Source organism: Temnothorax longispinosus, unplaced genomic scaffold (assembly GCF_030848805.1).
Source record: "Temnothorax longispinosus isolate EJ_2023e unplaced genomic scaffold, Tlon_JGU_v1 HiC_scaffold_56, whole genome shotgun sequence".
Lineage (NCBI taxonomy): Eukaryota > Metazoa > Arthropoda > Insecta > Hymenoptera > Formicidae > Temnothorax > Temnothorax longispinosus.
The window spans coordinates 21,921-42,629 of NW_027270407.1; the positions used below are offsets into that span (position 1 = coordinate 21,921).

General features: G+C 39.6%; 2 protein-coding genes across 6 annotated transcripts; one reads left to right on the top strand and one right to left on the bottom strand.

The window, feature by feature from the left end:
* Positions 1–667: 667 nt before the first annotated feature.
* LOC139824765 (uncharacterized) lies at positions 668–1,459 on the bottom strand. Its single transcript, XM_071797312.1, has one exon. The coding sequence runs from the start codon at positions 1,457–1,459 to the stop codon at positions 668–670; it is 792 nt and encodes a 263-aa protein (XP_071653413.1).
* A 15,417-nt stretch (positions 1,460–16,876) lies between these two features.
* LOC139824764 (GTPase-activating protein and VPS9 domain-containing protein 1-like) lies at positions 16,877–19,595 on the top strand. 5 transcript variants are annotated; one of them, XM_071797310.1, is made up of 5 exons: positions 16,877–16,892; positions 17,442–18,230; positions 18,331–18,542; positions 18,623–18,998; positions 19,083–19,595. In XM_071797310.1, exons 3-5 carry the CDS (start codon positions 18,518–18,520, stop codon positions 19,207–19,209), a joined length of 528 nt encoding a protein of 175 aa, XP_071653411.1. In that variant the 5' UTR covers positions 16,877–16,892; positions 17,442–18,230; positions 18,331–18,517; the 3' UTR covers positions 19,210–19,595. The 5 variants fall into 5 exon arrangements, with proteins under 5 accessions (XP_071653411.1, XP_071653409.1, XP_071653408.1 ...); XM_071797308.1 differs by lacking the exon at positions 16,877–16,892 and adding an exon at positions 16,930–17,051; XM_071797307.1 differs by lacking the exon at positions 16,877–16,892 and adding an exon at positions 17,204–17,303.
* Positions 19,596–20,709: the final 1,114 nt, after the last annotated feature.

Genomic DNA, 20,709 nt, shown 5'->3' on the forward strand with positions numbered 1-20,709 from the left:
ATTCTACACAATCGAAAAAAGTATTTTACAACATGAGTAAAAAACAAAGTCAAAAAATGAAATAATCAATTTTACGCGATTAAAGGGGATTATCAATGGCGATTGTATTAAACTCTAGTCCATACTGACTAAGAATCGCGGATTATGCGTGAAAATTGTCGAGTTTCTTGACAACTCTTATATACAGATGGATTCAAGTGTTTCTAGCGTCATCTGGTCCCATGCTACTTGTTCAGCATGTCCGTTCATTACCAGTTCTTCAGTAAGGGAAATTAGCTTAAAAAAAATTCAATTAATTTCAATTAATTTGCGCTTCTGCAAAAAGATTCTCGAAGATTGGGTAATAATAACTACTTACCCCATAATTTTATATCATAAAATAAATATTTGCATAATATTTTTCCGCCAGGGTCTCGCTTCGCGTCGTATAATAATAGGATAATTACATGTAAATAAATAAAACAATTACCTTGAATCAGAAAAGATATTAATCGTCGGGTCGCGTAAAGAGTCACGGTCGGTATCGCTCCGCGCGTACTTGACGCGAGACCGGCGAGACAGGGGGGAATTTTCGAGCGTTCTCGGATGAGAACAATTATGGTGCCTTATACAACTAGGTGATTGGCACATCGGAACTATTTCCCAAATGTAATTCACTGATTACTTATTAAATGACTTTGTCTGTCTTTCTGAGAAAGGAATAAATTATGTACAGAATATCCCAGTTCTTGGTCCTAATGAGATGTCCAACGTCAATTTCCTCTAAGTATCCCTGTGCTCTCAATTCTAATTCCATGTGGATTCTCTGGTCGTCGTATTTATGGCATCTAGTTAGTATATGTTGTAGGTCCTCGCTTTCATAACCACAATTACATCTTTCGCTGTCCACGTATCCCTTCCTCTTCAAAGATGCTCCGAGGTTATAGTGGTTAGATCTGAGTCTGTTGATTAGGGTAACGAAGTATCTATTCGCATTTACCTTTCGAAACCATGGTTTTACCGACTGACGTTCATAGAATTTATCGAAATAGAAGGAACCCTTATGCGCAGAATCGCGAATAATCGACAACTGCGTGGCGTCCCACGTCTCCCTCCTAACTGCAGCTATGAGATTCCCCACCGGAATCTCAATAGAAGGGTCCCCCTCCTCACTAGCCGCTTCCTTTGCCAGCCCATCCTCCGCTTCATTTTCCTCGATGCCCACGTGTGCAAGGATCCACACCAATATTATGTTTTTGTTATGTATGGTCTCTAGTTCATATATCAGGATTCTAGCACCCGTAATATACTTGTTTTTGTGCACGTTAAGATGATTATTCTGAATAGCCTGAAGAACGGACTTGCAATCAGACAGGATAACGATGTCTGTACCTCTATTTTCTTTCTGAATCGTCATCAGCTGGAGCGCTGACTTTACGGCGAAGGCCTCCGCAGTGTATGATGAACAATTGTACGGCATGCTGATTTTGTACGCGACATCCTGGATGCAAACGATCACACTGGCCCCTGTGGATCTTGCATTTTCATTATAAGACCCATCCGTAAAAATAATCTCAAGGTTCTGTGATAAGTCATATCTCTCTATTATTTTTTGGATTAGAATTTGGTCTGAAAATGTGTCGTTTTTCCTTTCTTGTCCGATAGAGAAGTCGACTCTAGGCACGAAGGTGTGAGAGCCGAAAGCGCCCTCGAATATCTCAAGCTTTCTGGGAGCTCCGACACTCGCCGCCAATGTAATTGATGTGTTCAGGCTTATTTAGGAAGGCCTGTAAGGAATTTGCGACGAAGTTGCGTATTGGGTTGATAGCGTTATGTGGTATTCTACGACTGTTGACTTTAAAATTTTTAATTATGTCTACGGCGGTGCGCGATCGATCTTCTTTCACCGAGTGAACAATAAGTAAGCCGAATCCTTCCCCAAGGCTAAGAAATCGCAACACATTGTCGGGAATAACCTTATTGCTGATGTTAACAGACCATTTGGTTCTGTCATTATTGAAAAACGAGTCATACGGATTATGCTTATTAAATAATCTGTTAAACTTATTGATAGAGTTAATTTTAGTAGTGTTCTTATGTTTACTGATTTTTCGTCTGTTAGCATCATAAAACCCATCCAGAAAATGTGCCGGTAAAAAAATGGCGAGTCGTTCTTGAATTACGCGTATTAAGGAACACCAGAACGACATCAGGAAAGATGACGGATGCCGTTCGGTGGTTAGCAAACACCGCGTATCTTGTCAGCACGATTTTGAATGGTCTAACGTAGACATACTGCATAAGGAAAAGAATGTCAGGAAGCGTGAAATAGCGGAAATGTTTTACATAAAAAATCAAGCGAATACCATCAACTTGCAAAAAGATACCGAAAACCTAAATCCAATATACGACAAAGTCATCTCTTGTATATAAGTCTGCTATGTTTACTCTTTTAACCTTATAACAATGTACATCTATTAATATTGACAGCTGCTTGCTCGCTCCCGACCGTTCGTCACCTTCCAGCGGTGTGGCTCCGTTTAACTATTTCCGAATTTATACATTACGCATCTTAACGTTATGAAATTCATATCAGGGCGCTCTACGATACCGAACATGTAATTACTCATCGCTCTATACTTTTTAATTGTTAATTTTACTCTTTAACGACCACTAACGGAGAGGTTTTTATAGCTTCTGACATATGACTTTTTCGGTCAAAATAAGAGATTTTTAAGGGATAACAACGATGTTTTTGTGACCAAGGCTGACAAAGGTCAGGTCACTGTTCTTATGGATAGAAGCGATTATACTAACCGAATGACTGACCTTCTTAATGACGAGTCCACGTATAAAAAATTGGACAAGGATCCGATAAGGAAGTTAACTACTAAACTTAATGAACTTGTAAAGTCTTGGCATAGCAATGACATCGTTGATAGCCCTACGTTTTATAAACTGAGATGCACAAATGGCAACCTCCCACGATGCTACGGGCTACCAAAAATACATAAGACCGGTTTTCCCTTACGCATAATCGTCTCGACTATAAGGAGTCCACTTTACAATGTGGCTAGCTACTTACATTCCATCCTACACGAATCTGTGCGCCGACCTGATTCCTACATCAAAGATAGCTGGTCATTCGCGAGACAAATTAAAGATTTAACAATTAACGACGATCAGATCTTAGTCTCACTCGATGTTACGGCTCTTTACACTAATATCCCGAAGAAATTAGCCTTCAAGGCTATTGAAAACAAATGAAGTGAGATCTAGTGAACACTAAATTCAGCCTACAACAATTTCTACACGCCATTGATCTCGTTCTGAGCTCCACTAGTTTCTCCTTTAACGGCCAAATATACGAGCAAATTTTCGGTAGTCCTATGGGTTCCCCTCTTTCCTCAATCCTCGCAGACATCATGGACGATTTGGAAACTGACTGTTTAAATGCACTCGACTTTGTCATTGCGATCTTTTATCGATACGTGAACGATATTTTCGCTGTGGTACCCCGAGACAAAATAAACAACATACTCGATGTTTTTAATGGCTACCACCCTCGCCTTAAATTTACGCACGAGTTAGAGAACAACAATTCTCTCCCGTTCTTGGACACGATTGTCATTAGAGAAGGAAACAATTTAATAACTAATTGGTACCGAAAACCCACTTTCTCTGGAAGGTACATCAACTTTTTTTCGAGCCACCCGTTGAAATACAAAATCAACACTATAAATTGCCTTACTGACCATGCGGTTTTGCTTTCCGATAAACGATTCCACCGAAATAATATTGAGACAGTAAAAACTACTCTACTGAACAATTCCTTCCCTGACAATCTAATCTGTAGACAAATTAATGCGAGATTAAAACAACTCCGGTACCCTCGCGACAATAATGACAAAGTACTCATCGATACTTTCGACGCTCGGAGATACTTAGCCATACCTTTTGTTAAAAGCCTCAGCGAGAATATACGATTCACATTAAATAGCGTTGGTCTCGATACAGTGTACTCGATACATCATCCCAAAGAAGCTAGACGTAATAATCAAAAAAGGAAAAGATACACTTGTTAGGGACCGTGAAACTGAGATCATGTATAGGAAAAATTGCAAGGATTGCGACGCGTCATACATCGGGCAGACGAAAAGACATCTGCAAACGCCATTATTAAGAAACACCAGAACGACATCAGGAAAGATGACGGATGCCGTTCGGTGGTTAGCGAACACCGTGTATCTTGTCAGCACGATTTTGAATGGTCTAACGTAGACAAACTGCATAAGGAAAAGAATGTCAGGAAGCGTGAAATAGCGGAAATGTTTTACATAAAAAATCAAGCGAATACCATCAACTTGCAAAAAGATACCGAAAACCTAAATCCAATATACGACAAAGTCATCTCTTGTATCCGCTATGTTTACTCTTTTAACCTTATAACAATGTACATCTATTAATCTTGACAGTTGCTTGCTCGCTCCCGACCGTTCGTTACCTTCCAGCGGTGTGGCTCCGTTTAACTATTTCCGAATTTATACATTACGCATCTTAACGTTATGAAATTCACATCAGGGCGCTCTACGATACCGAACATGTAATTACTCATCGCTCTATACTTTTTAATTGTTAATTTTACTCTTTAACGACCACTAATAGAGAGGTTTTTATAGCTTCTGACATATGACTTTTTCGGTCAAAATCCTCGTATGCCTAAGATGTTCACGCGAGAGCTATGGTTCCATGCCAGTTATAGATAGAACATTTAATTGTTTCCGCTATATTTTTGTTAGAATTCTAACTAATTCCGGCGTTACCGAATTTTTTGTTACAAGACACTTGAGAAGGACCCAAAACCCCCGGGTCGAAACGTCGTCATGATTAAGCGTTATTGTTACTCGCCAATTGCGTCGATTTAATAAAGATTCCTGGTCTAAAATACTTGTTTTTTGTTATTTATTTTAGATTTTTTAATCTACGATAATATAAAAATAGAAATTAAATCCCAATAATATTCTAGGTATAATCCTTGTCTTGATCATAAATAAGATAAATAATATATTTTCCACTTTTTTGAAGCTTGCAGTTTCAAGAATCATACATTGCATATTGTCAAACAATGGCTTTTAGAATACAATAAAGAATGTTTCATATTTAGGAAAAGTAACAGCAAATAATTTAAGTTACTGCAAAAATTTATTTGTAAAATATTAAAATTATTGTTATTTTAATTTTACTTTTCTTATTTATATTTTTAAATTACTATTTAAACCATTTTAATATAAATTATTGTATAATAAAGATTGTTGAAGATTACTTAATTTTTAATATGCTATTAAATTATTTTAAAAAGACAAAAAATATTTAATTTTTTAGTGTTCAAAGATTGAAACTGCTACAGGCGAATTTAATTCTTGATAACAAGCATGTCAAAATTAATTTTTCATAATTTATCACTTTTAGTGATACAAATATAAATTTTATTTATATGTCTATAACAATAAAATTTTTTGATATATTTAAAAATTGTATTAATAAAATTATATTAGTTTTTATATTTTTGTTTCCAAGATTAAGTAAAGAATACAAAAAACATTCGTGTTTTAGATTTATAAATAAAGAATAATTTGTTTTCAAATTGCACAATAATATTTGATTTATCCCGAGAAAAAAATAAGTATGTGATCAGATGTAGAAATACATAATTAGATATGAAAAGATTTAAAAACGTATGTAATTTTATATGATTGTATATAATATAATTATATAATATAATTAAATATAATATAATCAGATCCGACATTTGGCGCGATATGGTCATATCTTTATACAAACATATTCGACTTGATCTTATTATATATGAGGATAGATCTGGTTTGAATATGATTTTATAAAGATAAAGATTATATCACGCCCTGTTTTGGATTATTATATATGATCATATAAAAATACATATGTATAAAAAAAGTGTTTTATTCAACACATATTATCATATATAATCTGTATATAATTTTGTTTAAAAATATTTAATTATATATAATCATATATATGATTACATAAACCCATTTTTTCTCGGGATGTTATAATTATTATAAGTATATAAATAGTATAATTTATACAGAAATAAATAGAAATAAATAAGCATATATAGCAAATATTAAAATATTTTGTTATAAAAATATGAAATAATTTTTCTCTCTCTTTCTAATGTGTAACACACACACACACACACACACACACACATATATCTGTCTATCTATCTATCTGTCTTTCCTCTTTCTTTCTTATATAAAAAATTATTTACCTTTTATAAATTTTTGAATCTTTAAAGTATGTTACGGTCATTAAACTTTCAGGCAAAAAATCAACGTTAGATATTCTTTTAAAATTGTTTGAATTTTTTGTATTATAATCAAAACTAACACAAATTTGCAATGTGTATCGTTATCTTTCTCATTTATGTTTCGATTTTTTTACAAATATGGGTGTAAGATGTATACTACAATATTAGAACTTAGATAACCATTGCCACATTGGTTGCTGAAAGCATATTGATTTAACAAATGACTAGTATGTCTAATATTGCACTTGGCATACCAGGTGTCACAAAAAAAATTCTTTAAGGAAATACGTCGCCTACTGTTGAGTCGTTGACCAATTGTATATATAAAATCTCAAAATCAAGAGACACGGTAGTGTCTCGCGCCAAATACACGCGAAGCGAGACGCACCGTGACTCATTTACGCGAACGCACGAGTTGCGAGTACCCGAGATTTTGAGATCTCGATAACGAGTAAACGGATCAAAGTTCTAAGTAGGCTTGATCGATAGCTTGGGTTTGAATTATATAATAAGAGTGTTTTTATTTTTCCGCTACGTGTCCTACGAGCAGAGATATTACGATGCAAAGTCCGAAATGTTAAATTTTACAATTGAGATACGTCGTCATCGTCGTCGTCGTCGCCGTACGGTTGCTTTTGCCTTGATAGATGGCGCTTGAAAACATCTCGAGCGTAAGGTTTCTCTAGTGAGGGATGGGACACCGAGACTGTAGGATGCGGATTGGTCGTCCGCCATTAATGAGATATTTCCGCTTTGAGTATATTTTAGTAAAGATAGTGTATAGTATATGTCAATTTATGACATATGACCACAGTATAACTGTACATACTGTGTTATAACTGTTAAAGTAAGCAAGAGAAAAAAATAATAGTGTAAGTATTTTACTTAATAAATCCAATTTTATTAAAATTGAATGTGATTTTATATTATTATTTAATACTGAAATGAGAATATATATAGAAAATACGTAACCTCAACTATAAATTATAAAATTAATAATATTGATAAATATAAATTATTTAGAAAATGCGATATTGTGAAGCTGTGAATTGTCGCAATTCAAGTCAGAGAGGCTTCAAAATGTGCCATTTCTCCACCTCTCCGAATCAAAGAGCAAAGTGGATAAGGAGTGTGGGGCGTGATAAGTGGTCTCCTAAAAAATATTCAACTTTATTTGAAGTAAGTATTCAAGTTTTTTGTGATTTAAGTTTATTTATATTTAACTTATTTATATTTATATTTCTTATTCTAGAAACATTTTTCGGATGAAATGTGGGAAAATGTTGAAAAAATAGGGAAAAAAAATTAAAGCCAACAGCAGTTCCCAATCGTTTCGACCAGCCAACTATTCCTTTATCTCAGAATAGTAAACATAAAGGAATATATAGCAACAAAATTGACATTTCTGCAATAAGTAATATATGGTGATTAAAAAAAATTTTTTATAGTCAATTACAAATGTTTTTCAATAAAAGCATTTTAAAAATTAATCTACCGAACTGCAGTAAACATGAAAAATCAATGCAATTATCAAGTAGGTACTCCACTTACAACTATTTCAGGTAATTATTTATACTATTCGAATAATGATCATAAAAAATTGACAAGTAAATGATACTCCAAAAAATTATAACCCAAGTGATACACATCACAAAATTACGTTACCTTATCAAAAAAGAGAATCGCGCTTCAAGTGATCTATTACAATTACAAAAAAGAAATGATATTTCTTTAAATTACAACGCCAATTACAGAGAGAACATATATATTGCCTCAAAAAATAATTGTGTTGCACTACTTTGAAAAATCTTTACATTGTGTCAATTAGAAAAAGAATGTATGATAAGAATTTTAAAAGATTAAAAAATTTTATTTTATTTTAAATTTAACAAGGGAATACAAGATATTTAAATACAAATTACATTACAGAGGTAACAGTACAAAATAAAAATATTTAAACCCAACAAGGGAATACAACATTAGTAGGTATAGTATGGGCGTTCTAGGCCAGTTTGTGGTGGGGGGTATGACGTCACCGGCGTGGTAGGGGGTGACGTCACCGGCGTGGTGGGGGATGACGTCATCGGCGTGGAGGGGATGACGGCGTGTTTGCATCATTAATTAAATTAGGTTATAAATAATTAAATTAATTGAGTTAGGTTGTAACCGGACGGTACTATCGGAGGCACGAATCAACGCTACGTGTCCTTAGAAATCAACGGTCGCCACTCGGTTTGACCTTTGAACCACCGAGAAGGTAAGTATCGAACGATCTCTCGAATCATCAATTAGACTAATTCTCTTCTTTTTTCAGGTTCCTGCCACCGCTGGATCATCGCCGTCATCGATCAGGATCAACGCTGCCACCGGAATCCAGGATCAACGAGGGACTTCGAGTGATCGACGCCAATGGATCAGGTAAGTAGAAGGTAAGTCCAATTTAATAAATTTTCGAAATCTTTTACGAAAAGGATGTTTAATTTATTCAATTATATTGATTTCCAGTGTTGGTTGTTCACAAAACTTTAAGTCACAAAAGATGTCGGACGCTCGCATACGTGGGCACACACGCCCCGTTTATCTACGACGCACGATCTTATTTCGGTCTAAAAAGGCCGTTCGTCCTTGTAAGGACGACTGTTAACGCGTTTCGCGGGCGTTGCCGGTTGTTACGAATGTTGGCGAGCCGTAATTATAGCACTTGTATGACGATCGCGGTGACTTAGCGCGACGAAACAGAGCGAAGTTGGTTACGTGTTACACGCTCGAACATCCCCGACAGACTGCCTCGAGTTGTTTGTCTCGTTCGAGCTCCCCACTATCGGTTCCGTACATCCCCACTCCGACGGATATTCCGCTTTCTCTCGCCGCTAACTGCGCGTTGGCCTTCGGTAATTTTCCACGCGGGTGTTTACGCCGTTCGCGTCGAGCCCCGTGGAAATTTCCATGCTCGTTGCGCTCGCGCGGTCGCCTCGTCCTGGCAACGAGGTAGCCGTTTTTCAATTTCCTAAATTTCGCGCGGCCGCTGACGCCGACCCGTGCGCCAGGTCTTTTACTACGTCTACGATCTCCATCCGGACGACTTCCCTGAAGAAGACGTCCAGGTGCAGGGCACCGGGCCTGCCGACGACGTCGACCCCTCCTGACGCTTATCTCGCACCTGGTACGACGCTTTCCGCGGCACTTCCCCGTGGAAGATGTCCAGGTTGCGAGATGGCGGACGGTTCTGTGACTTTGTTATCGGCCGTCGGGTTTCGACGGCGACCAGATATGAACGTTCTCGGGGACGTCCCTGTTAGGCAGGAATACTTATTCCCCGGGGATGACTCACCTGGGGCGAGTTCCCGGACGGTCCGCCATTTCGTCACCCGGGCAACGAGTCTCACCGGGACCCGGCTTTGTGGGCTCGGCGAAGTGCCCCCATTAGTCAGGGATGCTTATTCCCCGTGGATGACTCACCTGGGGCGAGTTCCCGGACGGTCCGCCATCTTTCCGATTGCTGGTCGGATCACACATTTAGCGCGCGCGTTGCCCTCCACGGGTCTCCCGTGGCGATCAGGGCTCTTATGGCTCCTGCACACAGGACGCGGCAGCGCGGCATTCCGGCAACGCGGCACCGCGGTAACCAATTACCGTCTTGCCTTTCCGTTCTACTTTTGAAAGTAGTACAGAAAGGCAGATGGTGATTGGTTACCGCGGTGCCGCGTTGCCGCAATGCCGCGCTGCCGCGTCCTGTGTGCAGGAGCCATTAGTTCTTTCTCGCCGATCGCGGATTCTATTAGTTAGCGGACGGTCCGCCATTTCCCGTTCGCGCGCGATTTCCGCCATTCCGTGGCGCGCATCTACCTCTCCGGATCTCGGGCAATCGCCGAGACGCTACAATCGCTGCTCCGCCATCGCGGTCCATTCTTTCGCCATGCGCCGTCCTCCCGTTCCGTGGTCCGTCACGGCTGGTCCACCATGTGATGCGGGAGTCTCCCGGTCATTCGCACGGGAGGCCCCCTTTCCTGGAAAATGTGATTGGGCTCAAGCCCTGTCATGCCGCCGCATGACCTCCCGTATCCGCGCCGACGGGACAAAAAGAAAATCGCGTTACAAAATAAACAAAATCAATGTATACCTCCTAACGAGGAGTCACGCTGCTTGAGCCTCAATTAATCGAAATGAAAAGAAAAAGGGATAACGAATAGTGACGCGGCATATTAAACTTATATCTATCCAGCGCCGGATGGGTCGCTCTGCGTGCCACGATTCGACTAGAAAACCAAAACAGCAAAGAAAAGGAATCGAAAACGAGAACCGCAGCTCCTAGAGTTGGTTTCTTCCTCCGACATCGCACCCATCCTCGGAACGCAAACGCTAAACTTAAGATTACGTTGGACGTGGCTCCACCTCGTCCGTTTCCGAGCCGCTACTGCCTTCCGGGCTTCGGAAGGACACTGTCGACCCGTAATCCTCCATGACGGGATCGCCCCCGGTCACCTGCTCGTCCCCCAGCTCTTCGGGGGTGCGCGCCTCCATCTCCGGGATCTCAGGCAGCTCGGCCTCCAACATCGCCACGATCTCCATCAGCGCGCTCAGATCGGTCGGCATGCCGAGCTCGTCGGTCGGGGTCGGTCCCCGTTCCTGGGTCCCCGGGCTCCGTATCCCCGCGACCGTCGCCTCGCACGGCGGTCCCGGTTTCTCCGTCGCCCCCTCAACCGGTACGACCGCGCCTTCCGGCTGCACCTGCCTCGCCAGCAGTCGTACCGCCTCCTCGGACAGGCGCCGCAGCACCACTTTAGGCTCCTGAGACTGCGCGACGCGAGCCGCGCTTGCGCACGGTCGCAAGGTTATGATTCATTATAACCTAATTTAATTAATTTAATTATTAATAACCTATAAATTAATATAATTTTATATAACCTAATTTAATTAATATAATTATTTCATAAAAAAATTTACGTGACTTAAACTATTGAGTTGAACGCAGGAAGAGATGACGTCAAAGACCTTTTTTTCTAGGTCTACGTTTAACAAAAAAAATCAACAAAAAAACCATATTTTACGTGACTTAAACTATAGAGTCCCCATAGTGGGGAAATGAGAGTGGAAGACAGGAACGGACAAGTTCATACGCGCCGTGATGAGATTATTCTATTTTAGATAAAAGTTTTTATCTATATTTTAATAATTTCATTAATTCTTTAAATGTATAATAAATCGTTTATATAATTAAAAAGGACATTTTACCGCAACATATATATAATTTAAACATAGAGGAGGCTAATGTTAGATTAAAACGGAAGAGAGATTGAAAAATAATTTTGCCACAATTTATGCCAATATTCAATTTTTATTCATTATTTACATTTTTGCTTCATATACAATATTATCTAAGCCGTAAGCTAATAGTTCGCAATCTATGAGCGAACTTCCATCGGACACCTCAATCAGTACTTTTCTCGCCTGACATTTATCCGTGATACGATTTTGTCGCAAGATTGTTACAAAATTTTTATACTTAGTATTAACATGCTGTATATCTTGACATAAATTGAAATATACATGTTCAACACATTGTTCGATTTCAAACAAAAATAATACAGTTACTGGTATCATGTATAAGCATGTATCGCGCAGCGTAAGTTTTACAATATTAACGTCACGCATTTTAACAAGTTCTATAATTAGATAATCTCGAATACACAGCGATGAACCGGCAGTCAACTGCATAAGTTGTTCGATATCCATGCGTCTTTCGATGATCGTTGTCCACGTTGTCCACGGAAGCACGATCTGATTTCCCCGATTGTCGCCAAGAATCAATTCCACAAAGGATGTAGATCCCATACTGATTCCGATATTCAAATACTTGTAAGCCGTGACTGTCATGGCAAATCGTCTGCCCAAGATACGAGACGTATAACGAGGTTCCGATTTATTAAAACTGTGGAAAAATAAAGTAGATAAATTAATAAAATTAAAAAAAATAAATTTTAAAAAATTTATCCAAAGTAATACTTACGTTTTGCGCTCGTCCGATGAAACTTCACGAGGCTTAGGCGTATAACGAGGTTCCGATTTTTCACGAGGATACGGTACGTAATAATTCATACTTGTGCTGCTTCCCTCAAAGCCGCGAAGTCCCTTATCGGGAATATCGCGAGTGAACATCCACTTTTCAGAATTATTTACGTCTTCACTGCGACCAGCCCTTGTTCTTATTTCTCCGTATAAGAGGTATACTGTTTTCACTGTTGAAGTTGTCGCTTCAAACGATGAGACTTGATTGATTTTAACTTCGTAACACTGGTTAAAACGTTAACTCCGTTTGCAACGTTTTAGAAAAATTGCACGGCGCACGCAGATGAAAAATTATAAGGGAAAGGATAATTTTCCTTCCTTCAACATTTTCAAGCACCAATGTCAGCGCTGCTTACGTAGAAGTTATAAAAAATCATACCAATGACTATGAAGTGAAAAATGAACCAATTATACACGACAACACCCTACCTTAAAAATTATGATGTGGTGGGGAAATTAGGAGAGGGAAATCACTAACAACTAATGGGAATGGGAAAAAGAAAATAAAGCATTGTAAAATTATGTATAATTTATTTTTTTTTAAGATCCCAATTCTTCTGGCGTCGCGACCACCAGTTAAATAATTTTAATACATTTTGTAATGCGCAATTCTTAACATGTTTTCCACATCGCATAGTGTTAGTAACATCTAGATTATTTAAAGATTTGACATCTTCGTAATCCGCATCCAAAGTCTCGATGATCAGCTTTTCTTTCGCATAATTCTCAAGTAGATTCACCAGCCATTCCTGTTTTTGGCATCCCTTGACGTACACGAGAGTCGGTATCTCGTCATCCTCTTCTGTACCAAGCACGGCTGATGTAATTAGGCGTTTTACCATACCGTATGGCACGTTTCCTTCATCCCATGGCAATCCATGGTGATTTGCAATCAGCCAGGAAGCACATGACTTGTCAGATTTTGTGAGAAGACTCCACGGCATGGGGCACGTAAAGATGTAATGCTCCAGAACGGTCCCGTTTCTCAGCACCGCTGCCTCCTTTATGACAAATTTCATCCCGACAATGAATCCTTGCAGATCGACAAACGTTGGCACGATCTGATGCAACGAAGGAATGATCCGTACTGTACCATATCGCGCTACATATGTCGCTCTTATATCGGATTATTTGTCAACATGACGATTTACATGAGTTTGCGCACTACATTAGACAGCGGGCAGTATTCGATTACCCGATCATGCAAGATGAGACAATAGGCGGTAGTATTTGCAGGTACATTTTCTTTACATTCAAATTCTATTCGCACATCCACGGTGGCGCTCTTGACAGACTCGTTTTGTCGCGAGCAATCGATGACAACAAAAAGTCCTTCCATCAGGAATGTATACAAGCTGCAAAACGTATCACTGGAATCGTATCCGTAATAAGTTTTACGAAAACGCGCGTACATATAAAAAAGAAGGCCGTATCGATTTTTAGTAAAATCTAGGTTCAAATCATCGTACGGATAAAATTCGGAGTTTAGATAAAGTTTGACATTGGTCAAATTACAGTCATCGAATACGCTAACATTTTGAGACATGATATTCTTGCGGCCGGTCTGCAGCGCAAAAATAACGTATCGCGGCTTTTCTAACTGAGTCGCAGTCTTGACAGCCCACGAATGCTTGGTCATGCTCTGCAAGAGGGGATACTCGTACAGATTCCACGAACGAAAACTGACACTAAGATATCGCCCGCTCCCTAAGGCCCGTAACAAGGATAGTTTATTAACCTTCTTTAACGTAACGTGAGGCATTCCCCACTGTACTTTAAACAGTTCGATTTCCGGCTCCGTCGCCGGATCTCCTACAATGCAATTGTTGTCGCTACGCGCACGTATCAAAATTAATTCGTGACGAGCATTAACAATGACGCGTTTGTAATCCTCACAAAAGCCCAGCAACAACTTGAGCGGTACGCAAAAGTTGAAATATCCTTCCGGTATGCTCGATGTAACGTCCCAGCCAGCATTCCGCAAGAGTTGAGAATCATTATACGATAGCGATACGTAGTTCTTGATGGTACTGGTTATTCCAACGTTTCTGTTGCAATCAATCTCCACACCGTTGAGCTCATATAGAATCTCATCGAACATGAACGCTGCACAATTATTTGCAAGCGTTGCCTGAGACTCGTCATTCTGTCTCTTTATTACCAATCGTCCTTCGACGTAGAGAAAGCTTTCACACGACAACGTGTATAAATCTTGCTGTTGTATGGGTATTCTTATCTCATCGTTGTGTCCAAACGTTGTATTGGCGTACGGATTGTACGTGTGAGTTTCAATTTTGACGACGCTATCGTCAAAGATCGGTTCACCTTCAATGTTTAAGATATTAGCCATTTCGTACGACGAAACCCAATGATTTCAAAAATTCAACGTTCGACGCAGTGAGTTTCTTCTTTGGCGATCGAATTGTCTCTCTAATTTTGTTACTCGTCTGTCGTACCTTTTTCACGTCGTTCAGTATGAGCATCTCACGGTTTACCACAGTCGTAGTCTTCGCACATGCAGTCTAACGGTGATCTCTTCTCCACAAAAATCAATCAATCGGCTGTCCTGATCCACGACACGAATCGTTAGATCAGTAATGCTTCTTACGATGATCGGAAGGTAAATGATCTGCGCCGGCGTTTCCGATATCTTATATCCCGATGGCACACTCGGCGAAAACTCGTGTATCGTGTGCACGTACTTGTCGTTGCTGTACGCGCCCGCGGTCACGTTACACTCTATGGCTGCATTCGAGGAGCGCGCTATTAACGCTATTGCATCATTCTTTCTTTATCGCTCATCAGGTGTAAAACAAGGATAGAACAAGCAAATAGCGCTAATAGCGCGCTCCCCGAAGCCTATGTAGGAGACCCCCGTAGCCCTCGGCGGGGGAACAGGTGAATCGTGGAAAGGGAGCAAAAGTGTGTCGAAAAAAGGATTTATAGAGGCGTGGGAACGTGGAAGAGGGATTGCAGGCGTGCGGAAGGTGGAAAGGAAGAAAAGCAATTGGAGGCGAAGCGGGATATGTTGCAGAACGGCAGATATTTGTTCAAGAAGAAGAGGCAGGCTTGAGAGGTTAGGAACGTGGCGAACTGGGCGAGGAAGAATGTGGCACCGGAGGCGAGAGAGGTGGAAGTTGACACGCGTCGTTGCAACGGGTGCGATAGAGTTGTGTCGGGATCGAGAGATTGACCAATAGAATCGCAAAAAGTCGGCGTGAGACGACGGGACCCCAACTGTGGCTGAGGCGGCGCGGGGGGCTGGCCCCTCCAAAAGAGTGGGTTGGCGCCACTGCGGGGCGTCGAGGCGCAGACCTCTGTGAAGTTGGCCGGACAACTTCAACGTATCAAACTTTAATTAATTGGAATCAATTGGTGGTCGTTTGGTGGTCTTTGGTAGTCTAGTCCGATTGTTTGGTGGTTAGCCATTTTTCTGTAAAATAAAAATGAAATTTCCGGTGTGAAGTTAGCCGGACAATTTTTATTTTTCAACCCATTTAACTTTTTTATAGCTCATTCGACGCGGAATCGTTTGGTGGTCACGAATATCACCAGTAAAACGTTTGGTGGTCAACCGTTTTCCCAGAAAATAGAAAAAACCGTATGCGCATAATGCCGCGCGGACATATCACCTCTGTGCCACTAGTCGGAAAAATTGTATTTATCACCCAAATTGACTTTGATAGGGCTCAATCGACGCGGAATCGTTTGGTGGTCACGAATATCATCATTAAAACGTTTGGTGGACAATCGTTTTTCTAAGAAATAGATAAAACCGTATTCTCACGCCATTGGTCGCATGATTCCGTGACGTTAGCTCGGTAATTTGATGGATAAACATTATTTATCAATCAAATTGACTTTCATACGGCTCAATCGACGCAGAATCGTTTGGTGGTCACGAATATCACCAGTAAAACGTTTGGTGGTTAACCGTTTTCCCAGAAAATAGAAAAAACCGTATGCTCACACCATTGATTGTATGACTCTGTGCCATTAGTCAGAAATATTGTATTTGACACCCAAATTGACTTTGATAGTGCTCATTCGACGCGGAATCGTTTGGTGGTCACGAATATCGTCATTAAAACGTTTGGTAGTCAATTGTTTTCCTAATAAATAGATAAAACCGTACTCTCACGCCATTGGTCGCATGACTCCGTGACGTTAGCTCGGTAATTTGATGGATAAACATTATTTATCGATTAAATTGACTTTTATACGGCTCAATCGACGCGGAATCGTTTGGTGGTCACGAATATCATCAGTTTTAATGACGATATTCGTGACCACCAAACGATTCCGCGTCGAATGAGCACTATCAAAGTCAATTTGGGTGACAAATACAATGGCCGCGTTCAGCAGACACAACTGTTGAGTTTGGGATCTTTCCAGCAATGAGACACAATGAGACACAGTGTTACGCAGTGTCGGGCACAGCGTATTTGAGCGTATTCCAACTACGACACGGTGAGACACAATACGACACAAAATATAAGTGAGTTTTAGCACAGATTAATAGACAGATAGCCAAAGGTCCGGGTTGAGACGAGACCAGATTCGTATGTATTTGACCGGAAATAAATATCCGGGAAAGAATCTATCATATGAAATCGTTTGTCTTTCGTATGAAGACTTTTGAAGTGCAATTGAAAAGGTTTGTGAGTCATTCGTTTAATTGTAATTAATTAATTATTTTTACACCATGCATTTAGCCGAAATAGATAATTTAATAAAAGTTTTTATACGGAATCGTTTGTATTTTGTATGAAGAGTTATGAAGTGTGATTAAAAAGGTTTGTGAGTCACCCAGATAATTTTAATTAAATATTTATAAACTCGGTAATTAGCCGAAATATAGATTTTTAGTTATTCATGTTAAAAGAAGAAGGCGCTAGTGTTCCCGAAGGTCCGTCTGCAATCAGAATTAATATGAACGTTTTAAAAATTATTTTATACTGAAATAAATAAATATACAGGCTAATAAGCCTGTAGCTATAAGCGATAGTTGCTAATTAAGTTTGTCACTCATATTTCCATCTTGCAGAGGACCTCCGTAACGAGATCAAAGATGTACACCAGCTGTGCAGGGTGCAAGAGGTTATCTCAAACGCCCTTAATTGGGCCACAGTCCAATTAAGAGCGACTCAAATGTCATTACCGCTGAGAAGTACTTCTTGCCATTTGAGTCAGCATGTCAGAGCTAGTCACTACGGATTGTGGTGACACAGCACTGGACTGCCTGCAGAAGTTAATCGCATATAGCCATCTCACTGGCAATGTGCCTGATTCAACGGAGCCTAACAAGCTGCTGATTGTGCGCATTGTCGAGACAATTTGCGGTTGCTTCACCGGTCCACAGACCGATGAGAGTGTGCAGCTGCAGATTATTAAAGCTCTGCTGACTGTAATGACAAGCCAGCATGTGGAGGTATACGAGGGTACGGTACTGTTAACAATTCGTACTGTTTACAACGTTTACTTGTCGTCGCGCAACCTGGTGAATCAAACAACAGCCTGTGCGACTCTCACGCAGATGATCAACGTGATCTTCGCGCAAATGGAGACTCAGGCGGAGGAAGAGAACGTGAGGCTTGATGGGGAACATCAGCAGGAGGGTTCTGTCATAGCAAACGGCAAAACTGCAAGTCTTAGTTAGCTAAGTCTAACTAGCTCATCTTCATGAAACTTTACGTTGCGTGCGTCTATTTAATGACGATGGATGTAGAAAGCTCTTCAAATCACTTCGAGAGGATTATCAAAAGCGATCTCCTTATATCGCATATTTAATCAGATGTCGTCAGGGATTGCTGTCGACATTAGCTCACTTAGATAGGTACTGTTTATATATAAATATCATCTTTGTATGTAATGTATAAGTAAATGTAAGATGTTTAAATGTAAGATGTTAACCGTTTAATAATAATATTTTTCAGATTATGCGTGCGAGTTAAGTGCGATCGGGATGCTATCAATAATCATCTTGTATCCGTTTGTGTAAGGGTATTTTTGGAAAAAAAGAAGGCTTTCCTCCTGCGTTTCTGCGAAGAGTTTAAAAAGCTTACGCTAGCTGACGAGAAACAGGATCTCGTGGATAATTTTCTAGGGAAGGTCCACGTGGAAATGGACAACGATCCGATTTGGCAATGTACATGAATATAATTATTTATCTCGCAATTGATCTTAGCGGAGTGCTCAGAGACGTCTGAACTTACTTCTTACTTTCAGCGGCAAGCGCCAACCAGTTAGATTTGGCGAGAGTCGTTGTGGAAAGAACCGTCATGGCACGGGTATACCACAATGCGCTCTATCTAAATGAAGATGGAGATGTATATAGGGACCAGCTTTTTCACGGTCATATCAATAAGTTGGCAAAGGTCGTAACTTCAAATCACAGGGACCTACGCATTTCAAAAGTTTATCATTACGAATGCCCCTGGTCATGGGCGCAGGCTGAATTGGCTGTGATATCGGCGTATAAGACTCCTAGGGATAAGTTGCAGTGTGTATTTTGTTGCGCGACTACCATCATGAATCTCTTCTCCATGGCATCGGAAAGAGGCATACCTGCTGCCGACGATCTGACTCCCGTGCTGGTCTACAGGTATGTCATAATCAAGGTATGCGATTGAAAAGAAAATTGTGATTTTAGCAAGAAAAGTGATTGTTAACGTGTGCTTAATTTCAGACTAATCCGCCGTCGTTGTATCGACTGTTCAATATGTAGACAGCTTTTACGGGAATCGATTGGAGGGAGAAGAACAATATTGGTGGACGCAGTTCTGCGCCGCGATCGAGTTAAAACAATGGATTAACAGTTTCTCAAGAGTATCACGATAAATAAGATTAGATTCGATGCTGGTGATAATGTAGAAATGTATCATAATCATAATTTGACGATTTCATAAAGAAGAAGACCAATATCTTGTGTAAAGCTAGCTAAACAGTTTTATGCTTCCAGTATCAATTAAAATTCTTAAATAGCCTCTTAAATAGTCTAACTGTTAGTTCTTTCGCACGTTATTATGTAACATTAGCAAAGACTGAATCAGATTATACGTAAAGTGTGGCTTTATCTTTATTTGTAACTCTATTGTACAATGTCACAGGACATCGAAAAAAAAAAGAAACGTTTAGATATTCTATAATTTATGTACAATACAGAACTTATAGAGAATTGATAACCATTTAGCAGGATAAACTGTGTTGGCGTACTCTTTCTACATGCGCACCTTCCTCAAGAGCCGAGACTCGAACCAGATCCGTGAAAAATATCGCCAATTTCGTAGAGCTTTTGTACAGTTTTACTCTAGGAATATCGCGAGAGAAAGAAAGACCGGAGATTTTTATCTGAATCGATCGACATAAAGAGAGAGCATAGTAAAGAAGCTATTAGCTTTCGAGAATTTGAACGCATAATACTTTGTTATAATACTATGAGCGAATTAGTTTACGTCACTCTGTCAAGTTTTAATATTAAATTACTAATAATATGTCGATATCGGTAGTTTAATAATAATACATTTAAAAGCGCTCAATTTAAAAGTAGGGCAATCCTAATAAACGACTGTAAAAAAAATTCAAGGTGGAACGCAATGGACAATCCGGTTGCTCTGACATGCTAACTTAAATGGCAAAAAGTACTTCTCAGCGGTAATGACATTTGAGTCTCTTTTAATTGGGTTGTGGCAGGGCGTTTGAGATAACCTGCTCTTCACCCTGCACAGCTGGTACATCTTTACAAACTTAATTAGCAACTATCGCTCATAGCTACAGGCTTATTAGCCTGTATATTTATTTATTTTAGTATAAAATAATTTTTAAAACGTTCATATTAATTCTGATTGCAGACGGACCTTCGGAAACACTAGCGCCTTCTTCTTTTAACATGAATAACTAAAAATCTATATTTCGGCTAATTACCGAGTTTATAAATATTTAATTAAAATTATCTGGGTGACTCACAAACCTTTTTAATCACACTTCATAACTCTTCATACAAAATACAAACGATTCCGTATAAAAACTTTTATTAATTTAGCTATTTCGGCTAAATGCATGGTGTAAAAATAATTAATTAATTACAATTAAACGAATGACTCACAAACCTTTTCAATTGCACTTCAAAAGTCTTCATACGAAATACAAACGATTTCATATGGTAGATTCTTTCCCGGACATTCATTTCCGGTCAAATACATACGAATCGAGACCAGCATTTCTCACTGGTTTCAGCGCCATACCGTGTAGCGGCCAATGCAGTAACTACGTTCTTGATAAAGCAGGTCATTTTCGGACGAAGTCGCTGTAAAGCC

Bases quoted from the DNA above. Each gene is read 5' to 3' on its own strand.
- LOC139824764 (XM_071797310.1), top strand. From the start codon at position 18,518: ATGGACAACGATCCGATTTGGCAAT. The intron at 18,543-18,622 runs GTACATGAATAT...TCTTACTTTCAG, and splicing joins CAACGATCCGATTTGGCAAT to CGGCAAGCGCCAACCAGTTA. The intron at 18,999-19,082 runs GTATGTCATAAT...GCTTAATTTCAG, and splicing joins ACTCCCGTGCTGGTCTACAG to ACTAATCCGCCGTCGTTGTA.
- LOC139824765 (XM_071797312.1), bottom strand. From the start codon at position 1,459: ATGCCGTACAATTGTTCATCATACACTGCGGAGGCCTTCGCCGTAAAG.